The 22,404-nt window shown below is 43.3% G+C and overlaps 1 protein-coding gene across 1 annotated transcript in view; it reads left to right on the forward strand.

Annotated features, from left to right (window-relative positions):
- Positions 1-4,122, forward strand: part of prickle1b (prickle homolog 1b) — a 213,276-nt gene extending 209,154 nt beyond the window's left edge. The window contains exon 8 of the mRNA XM_078220198.1: positions 1,835-4,122. Within this exon, the coding sequence (XP_078076324.1) occupies positions 1,835-2,688 (854 nt within the window). The 3' untranslated portion in view covers positions 2,689-4,122. The remainder of the gene's footprint in view (positions 1-1,834) is intronic.
- The last annotated feature ends 18,282 nt before the right edge of the window (positions 4,123-22,404 follow it).

Below are 22,404 nucleotides of genomic sequence, written 5' to 3' on the forward strand. Positions count from 1 at the left end.
ATTTTCATTGTCTTGGGCTCAACAACGAAGCAACATCAGAGTGTAGAAAAGCATTTAAATGTCTCACCACCATTCCCTTGCTCTTAGTGGGCAAAATATGTGTTTGATCAACATGATGTTGACAGCAATAACTAGTCTGTATGTAATGTCTTTAAGCAAGTATAAGATCCAAAGATGTTTCACAGGGGTGTCATCAGACTGTGTGGTCAAAGAGGTAGATTTTAAGGTTGTTGTAGTGGGAAAAAAGAGGTTGGGAAGTGAAGAGGTGTAAGCAGAGAAATACAGAAGCTTAGGGCTGAAGGCATGACTGCCAATGATTTGCTTAACAAAGCCAGAGGCACAGATGAGGACAGAATTGGAGGAGCACAGTGATTTGAGAGGTTTACAGGGCTGGATAAGAACAGGTGAGGCCATGGAGGGATTTCAACAGAAGGATGAAAATGTTAAAATTGAGGCCTTTGGGAACGAGGATTCTAAGTAGGTCAGTAAGTATGGGGGTGATGAGTGAACGGGACTTAGTGCAAGTTATGATACAGACAGCATAGCTTTGGAATAAGCTCAAGTTTAAAAATAGATTTATATTTATGCAGTGTTTTTCACAACCACCGGATGTTTCAAAGCACGTTACAGACAGAACTTTTTTGAAATGTAGGAGCGATATGTTGTGTTAACATCTTGTACAGTTCCACCACATTGTGATGAGTGATCACAGTGTCAACCATGCCTCAGTTGGTAGCACAATCACCTCTGAAAGCTGTGGATTCAATTCTCATGTCAAGACTTGAGCACAAAAAAGATTCTAGTATAGGGTAGTGCTGTAATGTCCAAATTGACATCTTCTGGACGAGACATTAACTGAGATCTGTCTGCCATCTCAAATGGATAAAAAGGATCCCAAGGCACTTTTCTGAGTGTGAGTAGGGAAGTTATCCCTGGTGTCCTAGCCAATATGTATCCTTCAATCAAAATTGCTAAAGCAGATTATCTGGTGATTGCCACGTTGTTGTGGGAGCTTGCAAGTGACTACTGCATTCCTATATTTCAACATTGACTACACTTACTAATGGCCTGTAAAGCACAGTAAGTAGTCTCACAACACCAAGTTAAAGTCCAACAGGTGTGAGACTACTTACTGTGCCTACCCCAGTCCAATGCCGGCAACTCCACATCATGGACTGTAAAGCGCTTCATGACATCCTTTGCTCATGAAAGATAGTGTATAAAATGCAAGTCTTTAAAAAGTTCCTCTCATTGGGTTTGCTACATTTTGAATTTTCCTAGAATAATTAGTTTCAAGTAAAACTTGCAAAAACTAGTTTTAATTGGTACACTGAGATTCCAACAAACATTGTGGCTACAATGCGATGGCATTGCATGTGGTGTTGTAGGGTGTTGATTACAGTTCAGTAGGTCTGAAGAAGTCTACACAGTCATCCATGGGTTAAATGTAAGTCTTTATTGACTCGTAGAATTATTTACAAATATACAGTAAAGGGTGCAAATTAGCAGCTGTCCCCATGCTTGCTGGTACACACAGCTCTGTCCAACACCTGCCTGATGCTGGATGCATGTCATGTGTTCTCTTACATCACTGTGTGGGCAGTACTGTACTCAGTCCCACATTAACCTTGTATGTGACAGGTGGCATTATTGGATAAATAATATGGAGGAGTGAGTGTATTTGCGGTACTTTGGAAAGAAGAAAATAAACTAAAATTCTCAGGATTCATTGATAATTTAGAACTAATTATTTACTGAAGTCTATGTTTTAAAACATAGCAGTGGTATTAACATTGCAGAGTAATGTTTATTTTCCCCAATCCTTTTTCTCTAGGAGCTTCAGTAGATGGTGATAGCCAGCAAAGGTCATCCATGTTTGCTGTGCAGGATTTCAAAGAAATTGAAAATGACTGTGAAAAAATGAGTAACATGGGAACAATTAACTCCTCAATGCGTCACCGCAGCACAGAATCCCTCAAAAGTTTGACATCAGAACTTTGTCAGGTCGTGACACCAGAGGAAAAGCCAAAGCCCCTCTATAATCCAATGCTAAGAAGATCAAAGTCCCAGTCAAGGCCACATCAAGTTAAGTTTTCTGATGACATTATTGATTATAGGAACTACGAGGAGATAGAAATTCGCCAACCTCCAATGAGTGAAAGAACTCGCCGGCGTGCGTACAATTTTGATGGATATGGTAATCGGCACCATCATCGCCGCCGAAAGAGCAGGAAGTCCCGTTCTGACAATGCCCTCCATCTAGTCACAGAAAGGAGGAGTCCAAGAGAAAGGCCTCGTGTCTATTCTCCAGAGGACTGTGACAAATTAATCCAGGCCAAAGTCTCACGTGAAAGGCAAGCATACATTCAAAGCCAAGAAGTGTATGGGCATTACAATCATAACCCAGACTATGCACTACAGAATCAAGTAGTAGACAAATTTCTTGGATTGTATGCTGAGGACGATGACTCTTGGTGTTCAACATGTTCCTCCTCATCCTCCGATTCAGAGGAAGAAGGCTATTTCCTTGGGCAACCTATCCCCCAGCCCAGGGCTCAAAGATACCAGTATTATACGGATGATCTTTCAGGGCCATCATCAGTGCTGCCAGGTTCCAATGGTGGATCTCGGACCACCAAGCCCAAGAAGAAAAAGGGGCACAAAGGGAAAAATTGTATAATTTCCTAGAGCAGAATTAGTATGAATCAAATCTGCAAGGAGCTTTTCACGCATACTACCCTGTGAATTCAAATGGTGTTACTAAATGTCCAGTGGAAGCAACCTAGAAGTTAATTTGGATACTATAGAATACCCAGAGATAAATGTGTTGGTGGCAAGAATGCTAATAGTCTACTTCAATCTAGGAGTGACTGACACGCCATTTGTGGATTAACACATGATTGTTTACACTTGTAGCAGTACTTTTGTTTCTGTATATTCATGGGCTACCTACTTATAAGGAGGCCTTGTGGTGCAGTGGGTATCGTCCCTGCCTCTGAGCCAGAAGCTATGGGTTTGTGTCTTATCCTGGGACATGATGGCCAAGGAAGATATGTTCATAGCTGGGCTAAGCAAGTTGGATATCAACCTGCAAATCCTTCCAACAGATTCAATGGCAGGTGGCAAGAGTGGGAGAGACTCCTGGTTACCCATGTGGTGTAAAGAATGTTGGAACCAATATCATCACTATCCACAGCTTCAGATAGTAACGTGCATGTTGTCACAGTAATATGGAATTACTGAGTAAACTGTAAATTTCTTTCATCATCCAGGACAACATGAAACTTCATACTGCTGAGCTTACACTTCAAGAAACCTTTAAGTGGTTTTGTCAGCTTTTAACTTTGTAATCTTTTAATATGTCTTAATTGATGCTTTATCTTATTATAATATTAAATGTTCCCAACACATTAATTATTTGCAATGAGTTTGTAACAAAAGGGGATGATTGACCATGGGGCAATAAGCAGTAAAGGTCAGCTGGAGTATGTGGGTTCAAATCTGCTTCACTCAATTCTAGTAATACAAGCATTAAAGTCACTGCAATCTGTAATTTCAAAGAAAAATGTTGGTATTTAAAATGTAGCATTTAGTAACTAAAGCTAATCATAATTTAACAGTGCAAATAATGTATATATTGTAAAGTCCAGATTAAGAAACTGATATTTTTATATATCCCTGAATTACAAAACAAGTTGTTTATCTTTGGTTGCAAGAAATAGATGTAATGAAGTAACTGGCAACATTTGATTCATTTTATGAAAGACCCTTGTGTTAAATAACAATTTAATGTTTTGTGTTTAGGACATATGTGTTTAACGCTTTTACTTTATACAGCAAACAGCTTCCCCTGGTCTTTTTCTTAAAATCCTGGTCTTTTTCTTAAAATTAAATTCCTATTGGGGTCTTTAGTATGCAGAGTATTACACTCCTTCTCAGCTCCAGAACCTGGGTCCTTGCTATGTTCCAAGAGCTCATTGTGAATCAGCTAATGTAAAGAAATATCAAACTGATGTATAAATGTAAAAACTGGAACATGTGGATGAATAAAATAAAGTTATAAGATAATCCAATTTGTTTCACTAAAATACATTACATTCAATAATAAAGAGTTGTGAAGTGAATCTGCATGTGGTTATGATTAGAATTTGTGATTTTAAAATTGACAAATGTGAGACTTCAGACAGAACCCATAACAGATGGAAATCTTACACAATCACGTTTAATTTAAAAAAGATCTTTGTTGATAACACCTACCTTCTGCTGCTGTATTTTCATTACTTGGGTGGGGGAAAATAAATAATTTGCAATTGAAACTGAAAGATCGAGGATGTCCAGTTCAGCAGAAAAGTTCTTCGTCATTTCCTGCGGTCTTTGTCAGAGCAGGAGCCATTTCAAGCTCATGTGTGCGGAACTTGGCTATCAGTTTCTGCTCAGTGACTCAGTGCTGTCGTGTGTCGTGAAGGCCAAGTTCCGCACACATGAGGACGGCCTAAACCGGGATGTTGGATTTATGTCACATTATCAGTAACCCCCACAGCTTGCCTCCTGGGCTTGCAGAATCTCACTCGCTGTTCTGTCTGGAGACAATACACATCTCTTTAACCTGTGTTTAATGTTCCCTCCACCCACATTGTCTGTACCTTTAAGACCTGGCTGGCTGTAGGATTCGCATTCTAATCAGTATTCAGCAACTTGATTCTGTCTGTTTGCACTGTTTGAGAGCACATTTCTACTCCATCTGACGAAGGAGCAGTGCTCCGAAAGCTTATGGTATTTGCTACCAAATAAACCTGTTGGACTTTAACCTGGTGTTGTGAGACTTCTTACTGTGTTCACCCCAGTCCAACGCTGGCATCTCCACATCATGACTTTCCTTATCTAACCATAGGTTGCACTCAATCTGCTCTGACTCATATCTGTTCCTCTAAAAGTAAACAACCAAGGCTTTGCTGGAGAGTTCTACTGATCTCAGTTCCTTAGGGCGGGGTTTTCTGGCTATTCTCACCCCAAAACTGGAAAACTCCACCCGAGGTCAACGGACCTTTACATGGTCCGTGACCGGCCGCTACAATTCCTGTGGTGGGCTGGACAGGAAAATTCCACCCTTTGGGTGTGTAAGGTTGAATGGGGTATAAAGCATTTGACTAGAATCATAGAATCCCTACAGTAAAGAAGGAGGCCATTCAGCCCATCAAGTTTGTACCAATCACAAGTCCACCCAGGCCCTATTCCCATAACTCCACACATTTACCCTGCTAATCCCCCTAACACTAGTGTCAATTTAGCAGGGCCAATCAACCTAACCCGCACATCTTTGGGCTGTGGGAGGAGCACCTGGAGGAAAGCCACACAGACATGGGAAGAAAGTGCAAACTCCACACAGACATTGACTGAGGTTGGAATTGAACCTGGGTCCCTGGTCCTGTGAGGCAGCAGTGCTAACCACTGTGCCACCCCGCATACGACTAGCATGCACGAACCTGATTTCTCGGTTCTCATGCGATTTCACCCCACCCAATTGCTCCCGTAATTGCACCATAAGCAGTGTAGAGAAGGTTTACTCAACTTACTCCCAAGAGGAAGGGTTTATCTTATGAAGAAAGATTGAACAGATTGGGCCTGTACCCATTAGAGTTCAGAAGAATGAGAGGTGATCTTGTTGAAATACAGAAGGTCGTAAGGGAATAAGGGAATTTGATAAAGTAGATACTGTGAGGATATTTTCACTTGTGGAGAGGCTAGAGCCCAGGGGGACAGTTTAAGAATAAGAGATCTATCATTTAAGACAAAGATGAAAAGATTTTTTTCTCTTAAATGGTTTGTTAACTTCTCTTCCCAGAAAGTAGTGGAGACTGGGTCATTGAATTTATTCAAGGCAGAGTTAGACAGATTTTTGATTGACCAAGGAGTCAAGGCTTAAGGGGGGGCAGATAGCAAAGTGGAGTTGAGGTTACAACCAGATCAGCCATGGTCATACTGAGTGGCAAAGCAGGCGCAAAGGGCTGAAATGTCTACTCCTACTCTTAAGCCCTATGTTCCTATGTTTCCTACTTGTGCTTCTTTCTAAATAGCACATCCTGTGGAGTTTCAGCAGATCCCACCCCTGACTGCCGTCACGCCAAGAAATGGGAGCATATGGAGTGGAGTTCCCAATGCTTAGTCCCCGTTTACCATCAATTCTCTCCAGGGCCAAAGCTAGTTAACTCCTACTGCTCTGCTGCAGACATGTTGGTGAAAATCAGTGATGTTGTAAGGCCTCAGATAAAGTATCTGTGGTCCTTTCTGAGACAGCAGACACATCGTCATCCAAAATCTACAAGGCTATGCTCATGGCTTGCTTGTATTCGACTAAAAACCATAGCTCCCTGGAGTGAGCCATGTTCTCCATGGTTTACATTCTCTCAATTATCTGTGCTACCAGTGTACTAGTAAGTAAATTGGACTCCTTCATTTTTGCCATGATGAAGTTTTCTTAGACAGTCCCTCAGGATCAAGGATGACTTGCTTCCACTCCAGTTCGATGAATTCTGAGGTGGCTGATAAGTCCAATGAGTGATCTGCAAACTCTGCCACATGTGGGAAGGTGGTGCTTGAAGGATTGGGAGGATAGACCTCTGCAAGTTCTATCAGTGTGTTCAGTGTCTTCTGGATGAATCACCATTTTGGTAGTCACATCCAGGGACTCCCATGAATCGTGTGAGATGTCTAACCTTTTTAGAGTAAAGCATTTTCTCTTGCTGTGACCAAGTGCTGAGTACAGCAGCTGCATCAAGAGTGTGATGGCATATAAACTACATGTCCCACCCAGCCCGGCTGGTTTTGAGTGATTAGTGCCTTGATATTATAACCATCGCCCCAAGACATTCAATGACATTACCATTGCTAAATCTACATCCTGTGGGGGTTACCATCGACCAGAAACTAGAATAGGCATTTAAGTACCGTGGCTACAAGAGCAGTCAAAGGCTAGGAATCCTGTGGAGAGTAACACACCTATTGACTCCCAAAGCTTGTCCATCATCTAAAAGACACAGGTCAGGAGTATTATGCAGAACACTCCACTTGCCTGGATGATTGCAACTCCAACACTCAAGAAACTTGGTACCATCTAGGACAAAGCAGCCTGTTTGATTGGTGCTCCATCCACAAACACTCACTCTTTCCACCACCAACGAACAGTGTAAACCATCTACAAGATGTACTGCAGGAACTCACCAGTACTCCTCAGACAGCACCTTCCAAACCCACGATCGCTACCACCTAGAAGGACGAGGACAGGAGAGACATGGGAACACCACCACCTCAAAGTTCCCCTCCAAGCCACACACCATCCTGACTTGCAAATATATTAGTGTTCCTTCACTGTCGCTGGGTCAAAATCCTGCAACTCCCTCCCTCACAGCACTATGGATGTACCTTTACCACATGGACTTGCAATGGTTCAAGAAGGTAACACACTACCACCTTCGTAAGAGCAATTTGGGATGGGCAATAAATGTTATCCTAGCCAGTGATGCCCGGATCCAATGAATGAACCCGAAAGCATATTGGCTCAGAAGAGGATTCTATTGTTGGACCACGTTTCTTGCCACCCGGGTTTGGAGAATCTTGTGAAGGCAGCTCAGGTGGTACTTAGAACATAGAACATAGAACAGTACAGCACAGAACAGGCCCTTCGGCCCACGATGTTGTGCCGACCTTCATCTGAAACCAAGATCAAGCTATCCCACTCCCTACCATCCTGGTGTGCTCCATGTGCCTATCCAATAACCGCATAAATGTTCCTAAAGTGTCTGACTCCACTATCACTGCAGGCAGTCCATTCCACACCCCAACCACTCTCTGCGTGAAGAACCTACCTCTGATATCCTTCCTATATCTCCCACCATGAACCCTATAGTTATGCCCCCTCGTAATAGCTCCATCCACACGAGGAAATAGTCCTTGAACGTTCACTCGATCTATCCCCTTCATCATTTTATAAACCTCTATTAAGTCTCCCCTCAATCTCCTCCGCTCCAGAGAGAACAGCCCTAGCTCCCTCAACCTTTCCTCATAAGACCGACACTCCAAACCAGGCAGCATCCTGGTAAATCTCCTCTGCACTCTTTCCAGCGCTTCCACATCCTTCTTATAGTGAGGTGACCAGAACTGCACGCAATATTCCAAATGCGGTCTCACCAAGGTCCTGTACAGTTGCAGCATAACCCCACGGCTCTTAAACTCCAACCCCCTGTTAATAAAAGCTAACACACTATATGCCTTCTTCTCAGCTCTATCCACTTGAGTGGCAACCTTTAGAGATCTGTGGATATGGACCCCAAGATCTCTCTGTTCCTCCACAGTCTTCAGAACCCTACCTTTGACCCTGTAATCCACATTTAAATTAGTCCTACCAAAATGAATCACCTCACATTTATCAGGGTTAAACTCCATTTGCCATTTTTCAGCCCAGCTTTGCATCCTATCTATGTCTCTTTGCAGCCTACAACACCCCTCCACCTCATCCACTACTCCACCAATCTTGGTGTCATCAGCAAATTTACTGATCCACCCTTCAGCCCCCTCCTCTAAGTCATTAATAAAAATCACAAAGAGCAGAGGACCAAGCACCGATCCCTGCGGCACTCCACTAGCAACCTGCCTCCAGTCCGAAAATTTTCCATCCACCACCACCCTCTGTCTTCGATCAGACAGCCAGTTACCTATCCAATCGGCCAACTTTCCCTCTATCCCACACCTCCTTACTTTCATCATAAGCCGACCATGGGGGACCTTATCAAACGCCTTACTAAAATCCATGTATATGACATCAACCGCCCTACCTTCATCAACACACCTAGTTACCTCCTCAAAAAATTCTATCAAATTTGTGAGGCACGATTTGCCCTTCACAAATCCGTGCTGACTATCCCGGATTAATCCGCATCTTTCTAAATGGTCGTAAATCCCATCCCTAAGGACCTTTTCCATCAATTTACCAACCACCGAAGTCAGACTAACCGGTCTATAATTACCAGGGTCATTTCTATTCCCTTTCTTAAACAGAGGAACAACATTTGCCACTCTCCAGTCCTCTGGCACCATCCCCGTGGACAGCGAGGACCCAAAGATCAAAGCCAAAGGCTCTGCAATCTCATCCCTCGCCTCCCAAAGAATCCTAGGATACATTTCATCAGGCCCAGGGGACTTATCGACCTTCAGTTTATTCAAAACTGCCAATACATCCTCCCTCCGAACATCTATTTCCTCCAGCCTATTAGCCTGTAACACCTTCTCTTCCTGAAAAACATGGCCCCTCTCCTTGGTGAACACTGAAGAAAAGTATTCATTCATCACCTCGCCTATCTCTACTGATTCCATACACAAGTTCCCACCACTGTCCTTGACCGGCCCTAACCTCACCCTGGTCATTCTTTTATTCCTCACATAAGAGTAAAAAGCCTTGGGGTTTTCCTTGATCCGACCCGCCAAGGACTTCTCATGTCCCCTCCTAGCTCTCCTCAGCCCCTTTTTCAGCTCGTTCCTTGCTAACTTGTAACCCTCAGTCGAGCCATCTGAACCTTGTTTCCTCATCCCTACATAAGCTTCCCTCTTCCTTTTCACAAGACATTCCACCTCTTTTGTGAACCACGGTTCCCTCACTCGGCCATTTCCTCCCTGCCTGACAGGGACATACCTATCAAGGACACCCAGTATTTGTTCCTTGAAAAAGTTCCACTTTTCATCAGTGCCTTTCCCTGACAGTTTCTGTTCCCATCTTATGCCCCCTAATTCTTGCCTAATCGCATCATAATTACCTCTCCCCCAATTGTAAGCCTTGCCCTGCCGTCCGGCCCTATCCCTCTCCATTGCAATAACAAAAGACACCGAATTGTGGTCACTATCTCCAAAGTTCTCTCCCACAACCAAATCTAACACTTGGCCCGGTTCATTTCCCAGTACCAAATCCAATGTGGCCTCACCCCTTGTCGGCCTATCCACATATTGTGTCAGGAAACCCTCCTGCACACACTGCACAAAAAGTGCCCCATCCAAACTATTTGACCTACAAAGGTTCCAATCAATATTTGGAAAGTTAAAGTCCCCCATGACAACTACCCTGTGACCCCCACACGTATCCATAATCTGCTTAGCAATTTCTTCCTCCACATCTCTATTACTATTTGGGGGCCTATAGTAAACTCCTAGCAACGTGACCGCTCCTTTCCTGTTTCTAACTGCAGCCCATATTACCTCAGTGTGCATATCCCCCTCAAAGTGCTTTTCCGCAGCCGTTAAACTATCCTTGATTAACAATGCTACTCCTCCACCTCTTTTACCAGCTTCCCTACACTTACTGAAACATCTATACCCCGGAACGTCCAACAACCATTCCTGTCCTTGTTCTACCCACGTCTCCGTAATGGCCACAACATCGTAGTCCCAAGTAGCAATCCACGCCCCAAGTTCATCCACCTTGTTCCGGATGCTCCTTGCATTGAAGTAGACACACTTCAACCCATCTTCCTGTCTACCGGTACCCACCCTTGACCTTGATACCTTCCCCAATACCTCACCACCCTCAACACTGACTTCTGGACTACAACTCCTTTTCCCACTCCCCTGACAAATTAGTTTAAATCCCCCTGAAGAGCCGTAGCAAATTTCCCTCCCAGGATATTGGTGCCCCTCTGGTTCAGGTGCACCCCGTCCTGTTTGTAGAGGTCCCACCTTCCCCAGAACGTGTTCCAATTATCCACGTATCTGAAACCCTCCCTCCTGCACCATCCCTGCAACCACATGTTTAAGTGCACTCTCTCCCTGTTCCTCAACTCGCTATCACGTGGCACCGGTAGCGTACCAGAGATGACCACATGTTTTGTCTTTGCTCTCAGCTTCCAGCCGAGCTCCCGAAATTCCTGTTTTAAATCCCCGTCCCTTCTCTTACCTATGTCGTTGGTACCAATGTGTACCACGACTTGTGACTGTTTCCCCTCCCCCTTAAGAATCCGGAAAACACGGTCCGAGACGTCACGGACCCTGGCATCCGGTAGGCAACAAACCATCCTCGAGTCTCTTTTGCTGCCACAGAACCTCCTATCTATCCCTCTAACTAACGAGTCCCCAATAACTATTGCCCTCCCGCTCTCCTCCTTACCCTCCTGAGCCACAGGGACGGACTCAGTGCCGGAGATCCTCTCACTGCGGCTCACCACTGGTATGTCGTCCCCCTCAACCGTATCCAAAGCGGAATACTTATTGCTAAGGGGAACGACCACAGGGGATCCCTGCACCGACTGCTTCTTCCCAGCCCCTCTCACCGTCACCCATCTATTTTCATTCCGCGGAGTAACTGTATCCCTGAAGCTTCTGTCTATGGCCATCTCTGCATCCCTAATGATCCTAAGTTCCTCCAACTCCAGCTCCAGTTCCCTTACACGGTTTTGGAGGAGCTGCAGATGGATGCACTTCTCACAGGTATAATCAGCAGGGACACTGACGTCGTCCCTCACCTCGAACATAGTGCAAGAGGAACATTGCACTGCCTTCACACCCATCCCCTCTAGATACCTTGCCAGTACCAGGTAGAAACAGCAAAAAATGAATTAACTCACCCCTGCTCGCCCAAGCCCTGTGAGCCAAAGCCCTACAGCTTTCACTCTGCCTCCTGCTCACTCTGCTGCCCGCTCAAAAGTGCGGCCTACTTTTAAACCCTCCAAAAACCTTCCCAGACTCCTGCTGGGCCCACTTCCTGTTTTAAAAAAAACCTCCGATTTTTTACACAAATTTAACTTAAAATAAATAAATAAATGTAGTGAACAAACCAACTGCCTTCTCCTCAGCCTGGTCCTGTGGAACAATGCTTTGAAGCAAGCTGTGATCCTCACCAATGGATACACCACAAGCTCTATCACCATGAGTGATGTCAAACAAAGCTGTCATTGCACCAAAATTCTTCTCTATTTTCTTCACTGCAATAATGCACCTCACTTCCAGAAAATTACCCACAGGCATTGAGATAATCCACTTGTGCTATCTTCAATCCAAAATCAAAATCACTCCAATGTCAGTCACAGAGCTTCAGTATGTAAATGACATTTATTTGTGTGTTCACGCAGAAACTGAGGTCCAGATCATGAAACTGTTGACTCCTTTTCTGCAGCAATTGAGAAAATGGGCCTTTCACAGAACATCTGGAAAAATAAGGTCTTCTTCCAACTCTGAAGAATGTGCTGCACGCCTGTCAATACCTGGCTAAGTTCTTTTAGCACCTCTCACAGGGTTCCCCTAAAGTTCAGTAGATATGATAGGGCACCCTTGGAAGGAATGAGGACACAGACCCTCCACAGCTGCCACCAATAACTGCCCATACTCTCTTGTGAGCAATGAATCATCAGATGAAAGTCCATCTAACATTAACTGGAAACAATGAAATGCTAGCATTTGTGCTGGCGTATGGCTGTATGTACAATAACAATTCATCCTCAGAAAAAAAGTGGTCTGAGGGATTGCTTTTGTGAATATCCAGGGATACTTGAAGTCCATGAAAAACAAAGACAAAAAGGGGGATATGAATTAGTTATAGTAAAGTAATTACCTAAGAATCACCATACTCAAGTTTCCTAGTTCAGTCACTAATAAAATCGAGTCAGAATGTACGTCAGAAATATCTGTAATTCTGGCGCCAGATTTTTCTATGTCTATCTCTAACTGACAGGGACACAAATATACCACTTATCCCCTTGACAACCTCCTCTGCATTGATGAGCTGAATAATTTGTTGCAGCTCAACTCCAGTTTTCTCCCTCGCATGTTTGCTCACTCCTCCTACGAGTAGTGAAAAACAAACGTGAGTGACTGAGGCTGAAGTATTCACGAAATGGATATAGTACATTTGATGAGAGTGACTGAGATAAGTGCACCTGGAGTTAATGGAGAAGTGAAAGAATGAACAGAAAATAAAAGCAGTGAGCTATGTAATGTTGACTGATTATGAGGAGTGATGTGATGGATAAAGTTTAGCAAGACGCTGAAGGGGGAGGGGAGCTTGCACAATAGAATGTCATTTAGTCAGAAAATTATTATTTTTAGGTCATTAAATTCCTTCCTGCATTGTACCCAAGACCTGAGCACAATGCTCCTGTGCTCAAACGTTCATCTATCTTCAACCATGCTTTCTTGATGAGAGTCATGGGTTTCTTCCACCAAGGAAAAAACTGCAGCCAACAATAATTCCAGGGAAGCATCATTAATTTTGCGGAGCTTCCCTTGCTGTTTGCAACCAACCCAAAGAGCTAATGGCTCTTGCAAATTCCAGTTCTACACTCTCCATTTAAATAGAGATGAGATCATGCAGGTGCATATCACGTCTGCTGCGTAGCTTGGTGACAGGAAGCTGAAAGTCAAAAGTTTATTGCTCTAATCGAGCTAAAATGGGAAAATTTGATATGCTGATCCAAATTCCATCCACACAGTTTCCAATTTCCTCCACTTAGCAGCTACCTTCACTTTAATAACGGCATTGTTTCCTCAGGTATCTCACCCTTCATTCAGCAAACAATTTGCTTGTAGCATAATTGACTGAATAATGCTCTGGAGTGGAAACCATGACTTAGCAAATCTTGACCAATTTAATGTATACCAAGAAAAAAATCTTGGTACCTATTATGGCAACTGAAATGGGAGGCTATGCTATATGGGCCACCAATAGCCTCACTTAGTTGGAATATTTATCTTTTCTTATCTCTTACTGATGTGACTAAGCTACAAAATACATCATCCTTCTTTCTGCATTTTCAATATACTAAAAGCAAGTTTTGGAAAGAAGCCATTCTTTCCCAGAATCGCTAAACTATGGGTGGAATAATATGCTGGTGTGCAGAGGGCAGGTTCCCCACCCAGAAGTTGGCTGCGTTTTGACTTCCGGGCCTGTCTTTGGACCATGTCCAATAATATTTGGGCTTCGTTATTCTGAAGGGCAGATCTGAGGCCTTCATCCATCCACCACTGACTGCTGGAGGATGGGATGTCCAGTCTCCGAGGTTGTTGTCCATGGCCATGACATCATGGCCAGCCCTACAAAGGGGCCCGTGGCATAGGAAAGTGTCAGGGGATCCAGTTGATGCAGGATAATGTGAAGCCTCTCTAGAAATCTTGTATTTGTGCAGTTTATAGGCCTGTAAGGTTAGAGAATTTAATTTGGAGCTCAGTCTCCCAACCGTGGCACTCTTCATAGGCTGGCATAATTTTAAATTTTCAAAAAATGTCCCACATCGCTGCATGTAAGAGTAGTAAAGTTGTGAAATGTTTCCATGCGAAGACATCAGCACCATTGGAGCAAAGAAAAAGACAAGCTAGAAGGATCAAACTAGCCCCTAGATTCTGCAAAGACTCATTCAGAGCCATTTTGCATGCAGTCTCAGACCTAAGTGAACAGTTGATGCCAACCCCAGGCAAGAGCAAGCAGTGTGGGCAGAGATGGCTGAGGTGGTCAACACCTTCAGAACAAGTTGGTTCCGATGCCAGAAAAGGCTCAAATACTTAATGAGATTGGCCAGGATACAGCCTCATTAAGACCAATCTTGGACCAGTGTGCTACGGGGTGCAAAATGCAGTAAGGAATGGAGTATTGCTCTTCCTCAAAGACAATATGACTCAACAAGGATACATCTGTCTTCAATGTGATTGCACATTCCAAGCAAAGGTCTAATTTGCAGAAAGAGCATAATGCATGAGCATGGCATCCAGGCTGGCATGCACTCAACTAAGAATGGGTTGGAGGCAAGACATAGGTTAATTGAAATTATTAATGAACACACCCTTACAAATATTTTCAGGGGAAGCGAGTCCACAATGCCTATAAGAGACTGTACAGGTGGGGAGTCTCAAGTCCTTTTGAAGAATAAGTTCTGGAGCTCATGATGGCAGGGTGTGGAGCAGTAGGGGCGGGATAAAGGGCCAGCAAAAATGGGGGGTAGGGAGAGATTGATAAAGCTGTCATGGACAATAAGATAAAGGGAATGTAAATGGTGGTAATCAAGAGATCAGAATGTGTTAATGGCAGAACAAAGTAGAAAGGACAACCTGGAACAGGTATCAGATGGCCCTAGTGGGGTGGGTGGATTGCAGCCACTGGTAAGGAACATTATGCAACAGTGCTCTGGCTCTGAACTTAGGGGTAAAGAGCCAGGGTAGCAGATGAACTGGGGATTTGGTTGTGGACCCAGATCCTGGAACCTCACTGGTTAACGAGGACCACCAGGCAGTCCTAATGATAGAGAATGAGCAACAGCTGCATCCATCTGGGGGCTCCTCTCAGGCACTCTGATGGGGCATATCCTCCATCCACCTGTCATTGACAAAGTTCTCGAGTGTGGACAATCGTCCAGATGCTCTCCAAGTACTTCTGACCCAATGGCATCACAGACTATAGAAACCTCTGGTGCACTAAGCTATCCCTGGTGTCAGAGTTATCCACGCAATCATGGCCAGGGCCTTCAACATGGATATTGCCTTGGCCCCTATTCTCATCTTATCCTCGGAGGATTGGTCCCCACTTGGAACCCCTTATCCTCCAGTGCATCGCCTCTTTGGATTGTGAGGTTATGGAGTTTGCAGCAAATCACACCCATCAGGGACACAGGTGAGGAGGGAGTACTGCAATACCTCTCCAGATTTGTCCAGGCATTTGAACCTCGTCTTCAGGAGAACAATGGTCTGATCCACTATGGCCCAGGTGCTTGCATGATCTCTCATCGTACTTTCTTTCCACCTCAGTTCCGGGCACCCTCACCGGCATCCATAGCTATTTTTTTAACTGATATCCTACGTCACCTATGACTAATCCATCTAGGGATCAGGCTGCTGAGCAGGTCTGGCACCTGAGAGTTCCAAAAGATGAAGGAGTCATGGTTGCTGCGCAGGTACCTGACACACATCTGCATGATCCACTGATGATGATCGCAGACCACTTGGACATTCAGCAAGTGCAAGTTCTTCCTGTTGATGAAGGGGCATAGCTGTCCAGCAGGAGCCTTTATGTTAATTTGAGTACAATCAACGTCTCACTGTACCCTATGGAAATCTGCAATCACTATGAACCCTCGGGCTCCATTCAGTTGATTCTGGATATCTGTGTGAAGGAGATGTAATTCCCTGCCCTTTGGAACACAGCATCAGTGAAGACCTTTATGCAGTGGTATGCAGCAGGTTGGCTCCACAGGCTGCCTGGAGGGAGCCTATCATGAAGAAGTTAAGCACAATAGTGGCCTTCAAAGCAACAGGCACTGGGTATCCCCTTACGCAGTTGGAGGGGATCTCCTCTGCACACATGCCACAGAGTAATGTAATTGGCCATTTATAGCCTGAGTCTTCTGCTGAATTAAGTCTCGGACAACTGCAGATAGTTAAATCTCTGCCTGTAGACTCTAAGGGTTGCATTAGACCATCTGCACTTCCGCTGAGGGTCTCTAAGTACATCCTGACCACCAGGGTCTGGCGCTGCCCTGTCCCCTTCATACAGTGCATCCTGGACCTCCTGCTTTGCCCTTCTTCCTCTCACTCTCGTCTTCCGTATCCTCCTCACTGAAGGTTGTGTCTCCCACAATGTCCATCTATCTGATGGGTATGAATAAACCGCCAGCATTCAGCAGAGCATTCGGCAACAGAAAAATGGCCTCTACCTCAAATTATATCAGAATAAATAGCTTATTCATTCAAATGAGCACTCACTGCAGTAGCCAACTGCTAAGATGACACTCTGGTCTCAGTTGCAGCTTTTAAACATGCTCTAACAAGTTGACCCATGAAAAATCGGATTCCTCACATATTATGATTGTAACTTTGAAGGCATATTATTGCTTTCTGAGTACTCAACTGGGTCATTAATGACCTTAATTGTTACTTTAATTAACATTTAGATAACACAGGCAAGTTTCTGACTTTTGGCCCCAGCCACATAGCGTATTATTCAAATCTAGCGAGATGATGTTGGAAATGCCACCCAAGGTTTTTATGCCCGACATTACGTTATCTATGTGGAAATCTTTCCCACTTTGGGAGCCTATTATTCAGTCTTATGAAATTCCCCACTGTTTTGCCTCTCCACTAAGTCAGTCTATGCACTTTTGTAACTTAATGCTCCCATCTACACAACTTACAATGCATCTTAACACCGAAGATCCACTTTCACTTCTGGATATATAGCTCATTGGTAATTGCAGACTTCAGACAAAGATAACTGAAGGGAAAAAAATCATTTCAATTTAAAAATCATTCATTTCCAAATGAACATATATTAAACAGACCAGTTGCGCCAGTGTGATGATCGGTTCCACTTCCATACAGGAAAATTCAGAGAAGACTAGTTATCAAATGCAAATTACATAAAGGCTTACAATATAACTGAATACAGGTCAACTGGATCATTCATCATGGCCATTAGTGGACATGGAAACTTATGCAGAACGTGTCTTTGAAATTCAAATTAATTTTGGCATTTCAATACCCATTTATTACCTTCACAAACCAAGTTTATTCAGCGAAATCCATAAGCAGATGACTTAATTATTTCATTTCTATTGGGCAAGCTAAAATTTTAGCTTTTAGAACAATAAGTGAATTTTGTTCTTTCTTAAAACTATAGCTTTGATTTGATTTATTGTCACATATATTGGGATACAGTGAAAATTGTTGTTTTTTGTGCAATACAGACAAAATATACCATTCATAGTGTACATAGGGGAAAAGGAGAGAGTGCAGAATATACTATTACAAACATAGCTAGGGTGCAGAGAAAAAAAGCTTATTTATTAGTCACAGTAGGCTTACATTCAAACTGCAATGAAGTTACTGTGAAAATCCCCTCGTCACCACACTCCGGCACCTGTTCGGGTACACTGAGGGAGAATTTAGCATGGCCAATTCACCTAACCTGCATATCTTTGAACTGTGGGAGGAAACCGGAGCGCCCAGAGGAAACCCATGCAGACGCAGGGAGAACGTGCAAACTCCACACAGTGACCCAAGCTGGGAATCGAATCTGGTTCCCTGGCGCTGTGAGGCAGCAGATCCACAGATCAGCTTAATATATGGTAGGTCCATTCAAAAGTCTGACGGCAGTAGGGAAGAAGCTGTTCTTGAGTCAGTTGGTACGTAATCGCAGACTTTTGTATCTTTTTCCCAACAAAGGAGGTGGAAAAGAGTGTGTCAAGGGTATGTGGGGCCTTTGATTATGCTGGCTGCTTTTCTGAGGCAGTGGGAAGTGTAGACGGAGTCAATGGATGGGAGGCTGGTTTGCATGATGGATTGGGCTACCTTCACAAATCTTCATCATTTCCTGCGGTCTTTGTCAGAGCAGGAGCCATTTCAAGCTGTGATACATTCGGAAAAGATGCTTTCTATGGTGCATCTGTAAAAATTGGTGAGAGTCATAATGGACTTGCCGAATTTCCTTAGCCTCCTGAGAAAGTAGAGGCATTGGTGAGCTTTCTTAACTATAGCATCAGCGTGGAGGGACCAGGACAGGTTGCTGGTGATCTGGATACTTAGGAACTTGATGCTCTCGACCATTTCAACTTCATCACTATTGATGTAGACAGGGGCACGCCCTCAACTACGCTTCCTGAAGTTGATGATTGTCTCCTTTGTTTTAACGACATTCAGGAAGAAATTATTTGTTGTTGCATCATTTCATCAGGTTCTCTATCTCTTTCCTGTACTCCGTCTCGTCATTGTTTGAGAACTGACCCACTACATTGGTGTCATCAGCAAGCTTGAAAATGGAACAGAATTGGTCACACAGTCAGAAGGACTATAGTAAAGGGGCTTAGGACACAGCCCTGCGGGGCATCGGTGTTGAGGATAATGGTGGAGGGGTGTCATTGCTTATCCTTACTGATTGGGGTCTGTGGGTTAGGAAGTCTAGGATCCAGTCACAGAGGGAGATGCTGAGCCCAAGGCCATGGAGTTGGAGATGGGTTTTGTTGGGATAATGGTGTTGAAGGCTGAGAATGGTGTTGAAGGCTATAAAAGAGATCATGGACCAATAGTTCAATGATCTTAACCAATAAGTAGCTAAAAAGATTCAAGGGCTGGTTCCTGGATTGTGTGGATATGACCAAAAAGGCAGTAGCACTCAGTGACTTTGACAGGTCTGGATTAGAGAAGTGAAAAATAAGGCACTATTCCAGTCCTAAATTCAGTCCAGTGTGTCCTCCTGGTGTGCACTTGTGTGGGTGATGGATAACTACAAAATCTTATTTGCTGTAGACATACTTTGTCATGCATGACTATTTGGCCAAATTCCTAAAGAGCAGCCCCAGAAACAGCAGATACTCCATGCTTTCAGGAAGCAATTGAAAAATTGGTAGAAATAAAACCCATTGAAACCTTTATACAGAATGCTCCTTTTCAAGCTGCCAAAGAAAGAATTGTTATAAGCAGTGTTATTTAATACTTGCAGCTATTGAATTAATTAGTGAACTCAATGTATAGGCCATAGATTTTAAAATCATGAATTAATTTGCATCCCAGCTGCATTAAACCCAAGTGCTAAGCAGAAGGCATTTTCCTTCAACTCAAAAAGAAATGTACTCCTACAAAAGCAAGTTATGCAACTGCTTCACAAATATAAAATTATCTATGGAAAATGCAAATACATTTTATGGAAAAAAGCACTTCAATACTTTGTTGCCATGAAAATTGGAGGAAAATTGCTTCTCAGCACACTGTTGCTACACTGCTATACACTAACAAGAATACACATGCTTTCATGCATGCTGAGAAAACATTGCTCACTTTGAAACTCAATTTTCTTCCCTTTCTCTACTGACCACTTGTTGGGGAATGGTTTCAAGGGCACTATGCACTCTCCAGTAACTGATCTAACTAGTTTTCTTCATGTGACTGTTTCCAGGTTGTTAAACATCACACTGGCATCACAGCTGAGCACATCCAATGTCCATACTTGCTCTCTTGCATCCAGGGCAATCAGCACAGGAGTCTTGACGAATATCTTTCATAAAGTAGAGACAGAAAAGACAGTCATACTCTCCTCATGCTGCTGTGATGAAATCAGGTAAGTCAGCATATACTTTGGGTTGAAACTGTAATTTTCTTAGCCTATTTTCTCAACTACCAACTCACCTTGAAAATTCAACAGTTAAGTAACCATTAGTCATTACACATCAGTCTTTATCAAGCACCACAAGTGATTTTACAGGAAAATTAAAATCTAAAATTTTAGAAACCAAATTCAATGGTTTGTAGAAATACTCTTTAGATTGAAACAATATCTTGAACAAACTCAGAATTTTACATTTTGAGAGTATTGCTTCAATCCTTTGGATGCAAAAGAACACATATTTCTGGGATTGAACTATTATTATAATACCATGGAACATGGAACCAGTATACCACAATACAAAGTTGAACATTGCTAGGAATGCAAAACATAATGCACTGAGACCAGATGAAAGTGAAGTTCTTAGTATTACAATAAAATGCCCCATCCCAACCACTATTTTAGATTCCTTTCCTGCACTTTTTAATCCCTTTTTTACCTTAATTTCTTTCTTAGAATGTTGTGGTGGACTTCTACGAACTGATCACAGGAGACTCAAGTAAGTATAGATCAAGATCATTTGTTCAAGATTTCAGCATGCGGGGAGAGCACTATCTGAGACCCCTGAAAGCACTTTGCAAGGAGAGCACTGTCACAGAGACACCCCTGAAACTCTCCTCTGCTACAGCACTCTGCTAAGTTACAGATTTCCACAATCCTGGTACACTGCTAGTCACGTACATAGAATATTGTAAATTCCAATCTCATCTACATACAGGTTTACATTAACCCTTTCACTCTAAGCAGGGCTCGTTATCTCCACCTAGTTAGAAACTATCTGTCTTTCTCTATCTTCTCAAAGGCTGCGCTTAATCTCCTCTGACTCAATGGTCTGTCCTTCTAACAGTAGTCATGATGTGGAGATGTCGGCGTTGGACTGGGGTAAACACAGTAAGAAGTTTAACAACACCAGGTTAAAGTCCAACAGGTTTATTTGGTAGCAAAAGCCACACAAGCTTTCGAGGCTCTAAGCCCCTTCTTCAGGTGAGTGAAGGCCATGCAAAGTGCTTTCAGGGGTCTCAGATAGTGCTCTCCCCGCATGCTGAAATCTTGAACAAATGATCTTGATCTATACTTACTTGAGTCTCCTGTGATCAGTTCGTAGAAGTCCACCACAACATTCTAAGAAAGAAATTAAGGTAAAAAAGGGATTAAAAAGTGCAGGAAAGGAATCTAAAATAGTGGTTGGGATGGGGCATTTTATTGTAATACTAAGAACTTCACTTTCATCTGGTCTCAGTGCATTATGTTTTGCATTCCTAGCAATGTTCACCTGAAGAAGGGGCTTAGAGCCTCAAAAGCTTGTGTGGCTTTTGCTACCAAATAAACCTGTTGGACTTTAACCTGGTGTTGTTAAACTTCTTACTTCTAACAGTAAACAACAAAAGCCTTGCTGGAGAGTTCTGTTGATTCAGGTTTTTAGGCTGCGTAAGGTTCACCAGGAATAAGGTTAACTGGCTATATAAGCATTTGACTAGCACGTGCTCATTCAAAGTCAAGGGTGACTTTTACTTAATCCATTCATTTCCCCTAACAAGAAAAATGGAGCAACTGGAAGTACAAGAATGGAATTCGGTCTCAGTTGACAATTAATTAATATTCCAGTTTGCAGCTGTAACATGGCCAAGGTTAAGAAATGAAAATATTCCAGTTGGATGGCATCACAAACCTGAAACATTATTTCGTTTTTCTGTGTTAATTATTGCAATTACCAGCTATGACTGACGTAGGATATCACAAGCAATATACATTAGAGCCATGTTAAACACTGGGCATGAAAGGATTGATGTGGAGATGCCGGCGTTGGACTGGGGTAAGCACAGTAAGAAGTCTCACAACACCAGGTTAAAGTCCAACAGGTTTATTTGGTAGCACAAGCTTTCGGAGTGTCGCTCTTTCTTCAGTTGAGTGAGGAGTTGTGTTCACAAGCAGGGCACATATAGACACAAACTCATTTTACAAGATAATGGTTGGAATGCAAGTCTTTACAGGCGTGAAGGCCGCCTTGTTCTCCAAGGCGGCCTTCACGACACACGACAACGCAGAATCGCTGAGCAGAAACTGATAGCCAAGTTCCGCACACGAGGACGGCCTCAACCAGGATCTTGGGTTCATGTCACTCTATCTGTAACACCCACGGCTTGCCTGGGCTTGCAAAATCTCACTAACTGTCCTGGCTGGAGACAATACACATCTCTTTAACCTGTGCTTAACCCTCTCTCCACTCACATTGTCTGTACCTTTAAGACTTGATTACCTATAAAGACTCGCATTCCAACCATTATCTTGTAAACTGA

The sequence above is a fragment of the Mustelus asterias genome, chromosome 9 (genome assembly GCF_964213995.1).
Source record: "Mustelus asterias chromosome 9, sMusAst1.hap1.1, whole genome shotgun sequence".
Classification (NCBI taxonomy): domain Eukaryota; kingdom Metazoa; phylum Chordata; class Chondrichthyes; order Carcharhiniformes; family Triakidae; genus Mustelus; species Mustelus asterias.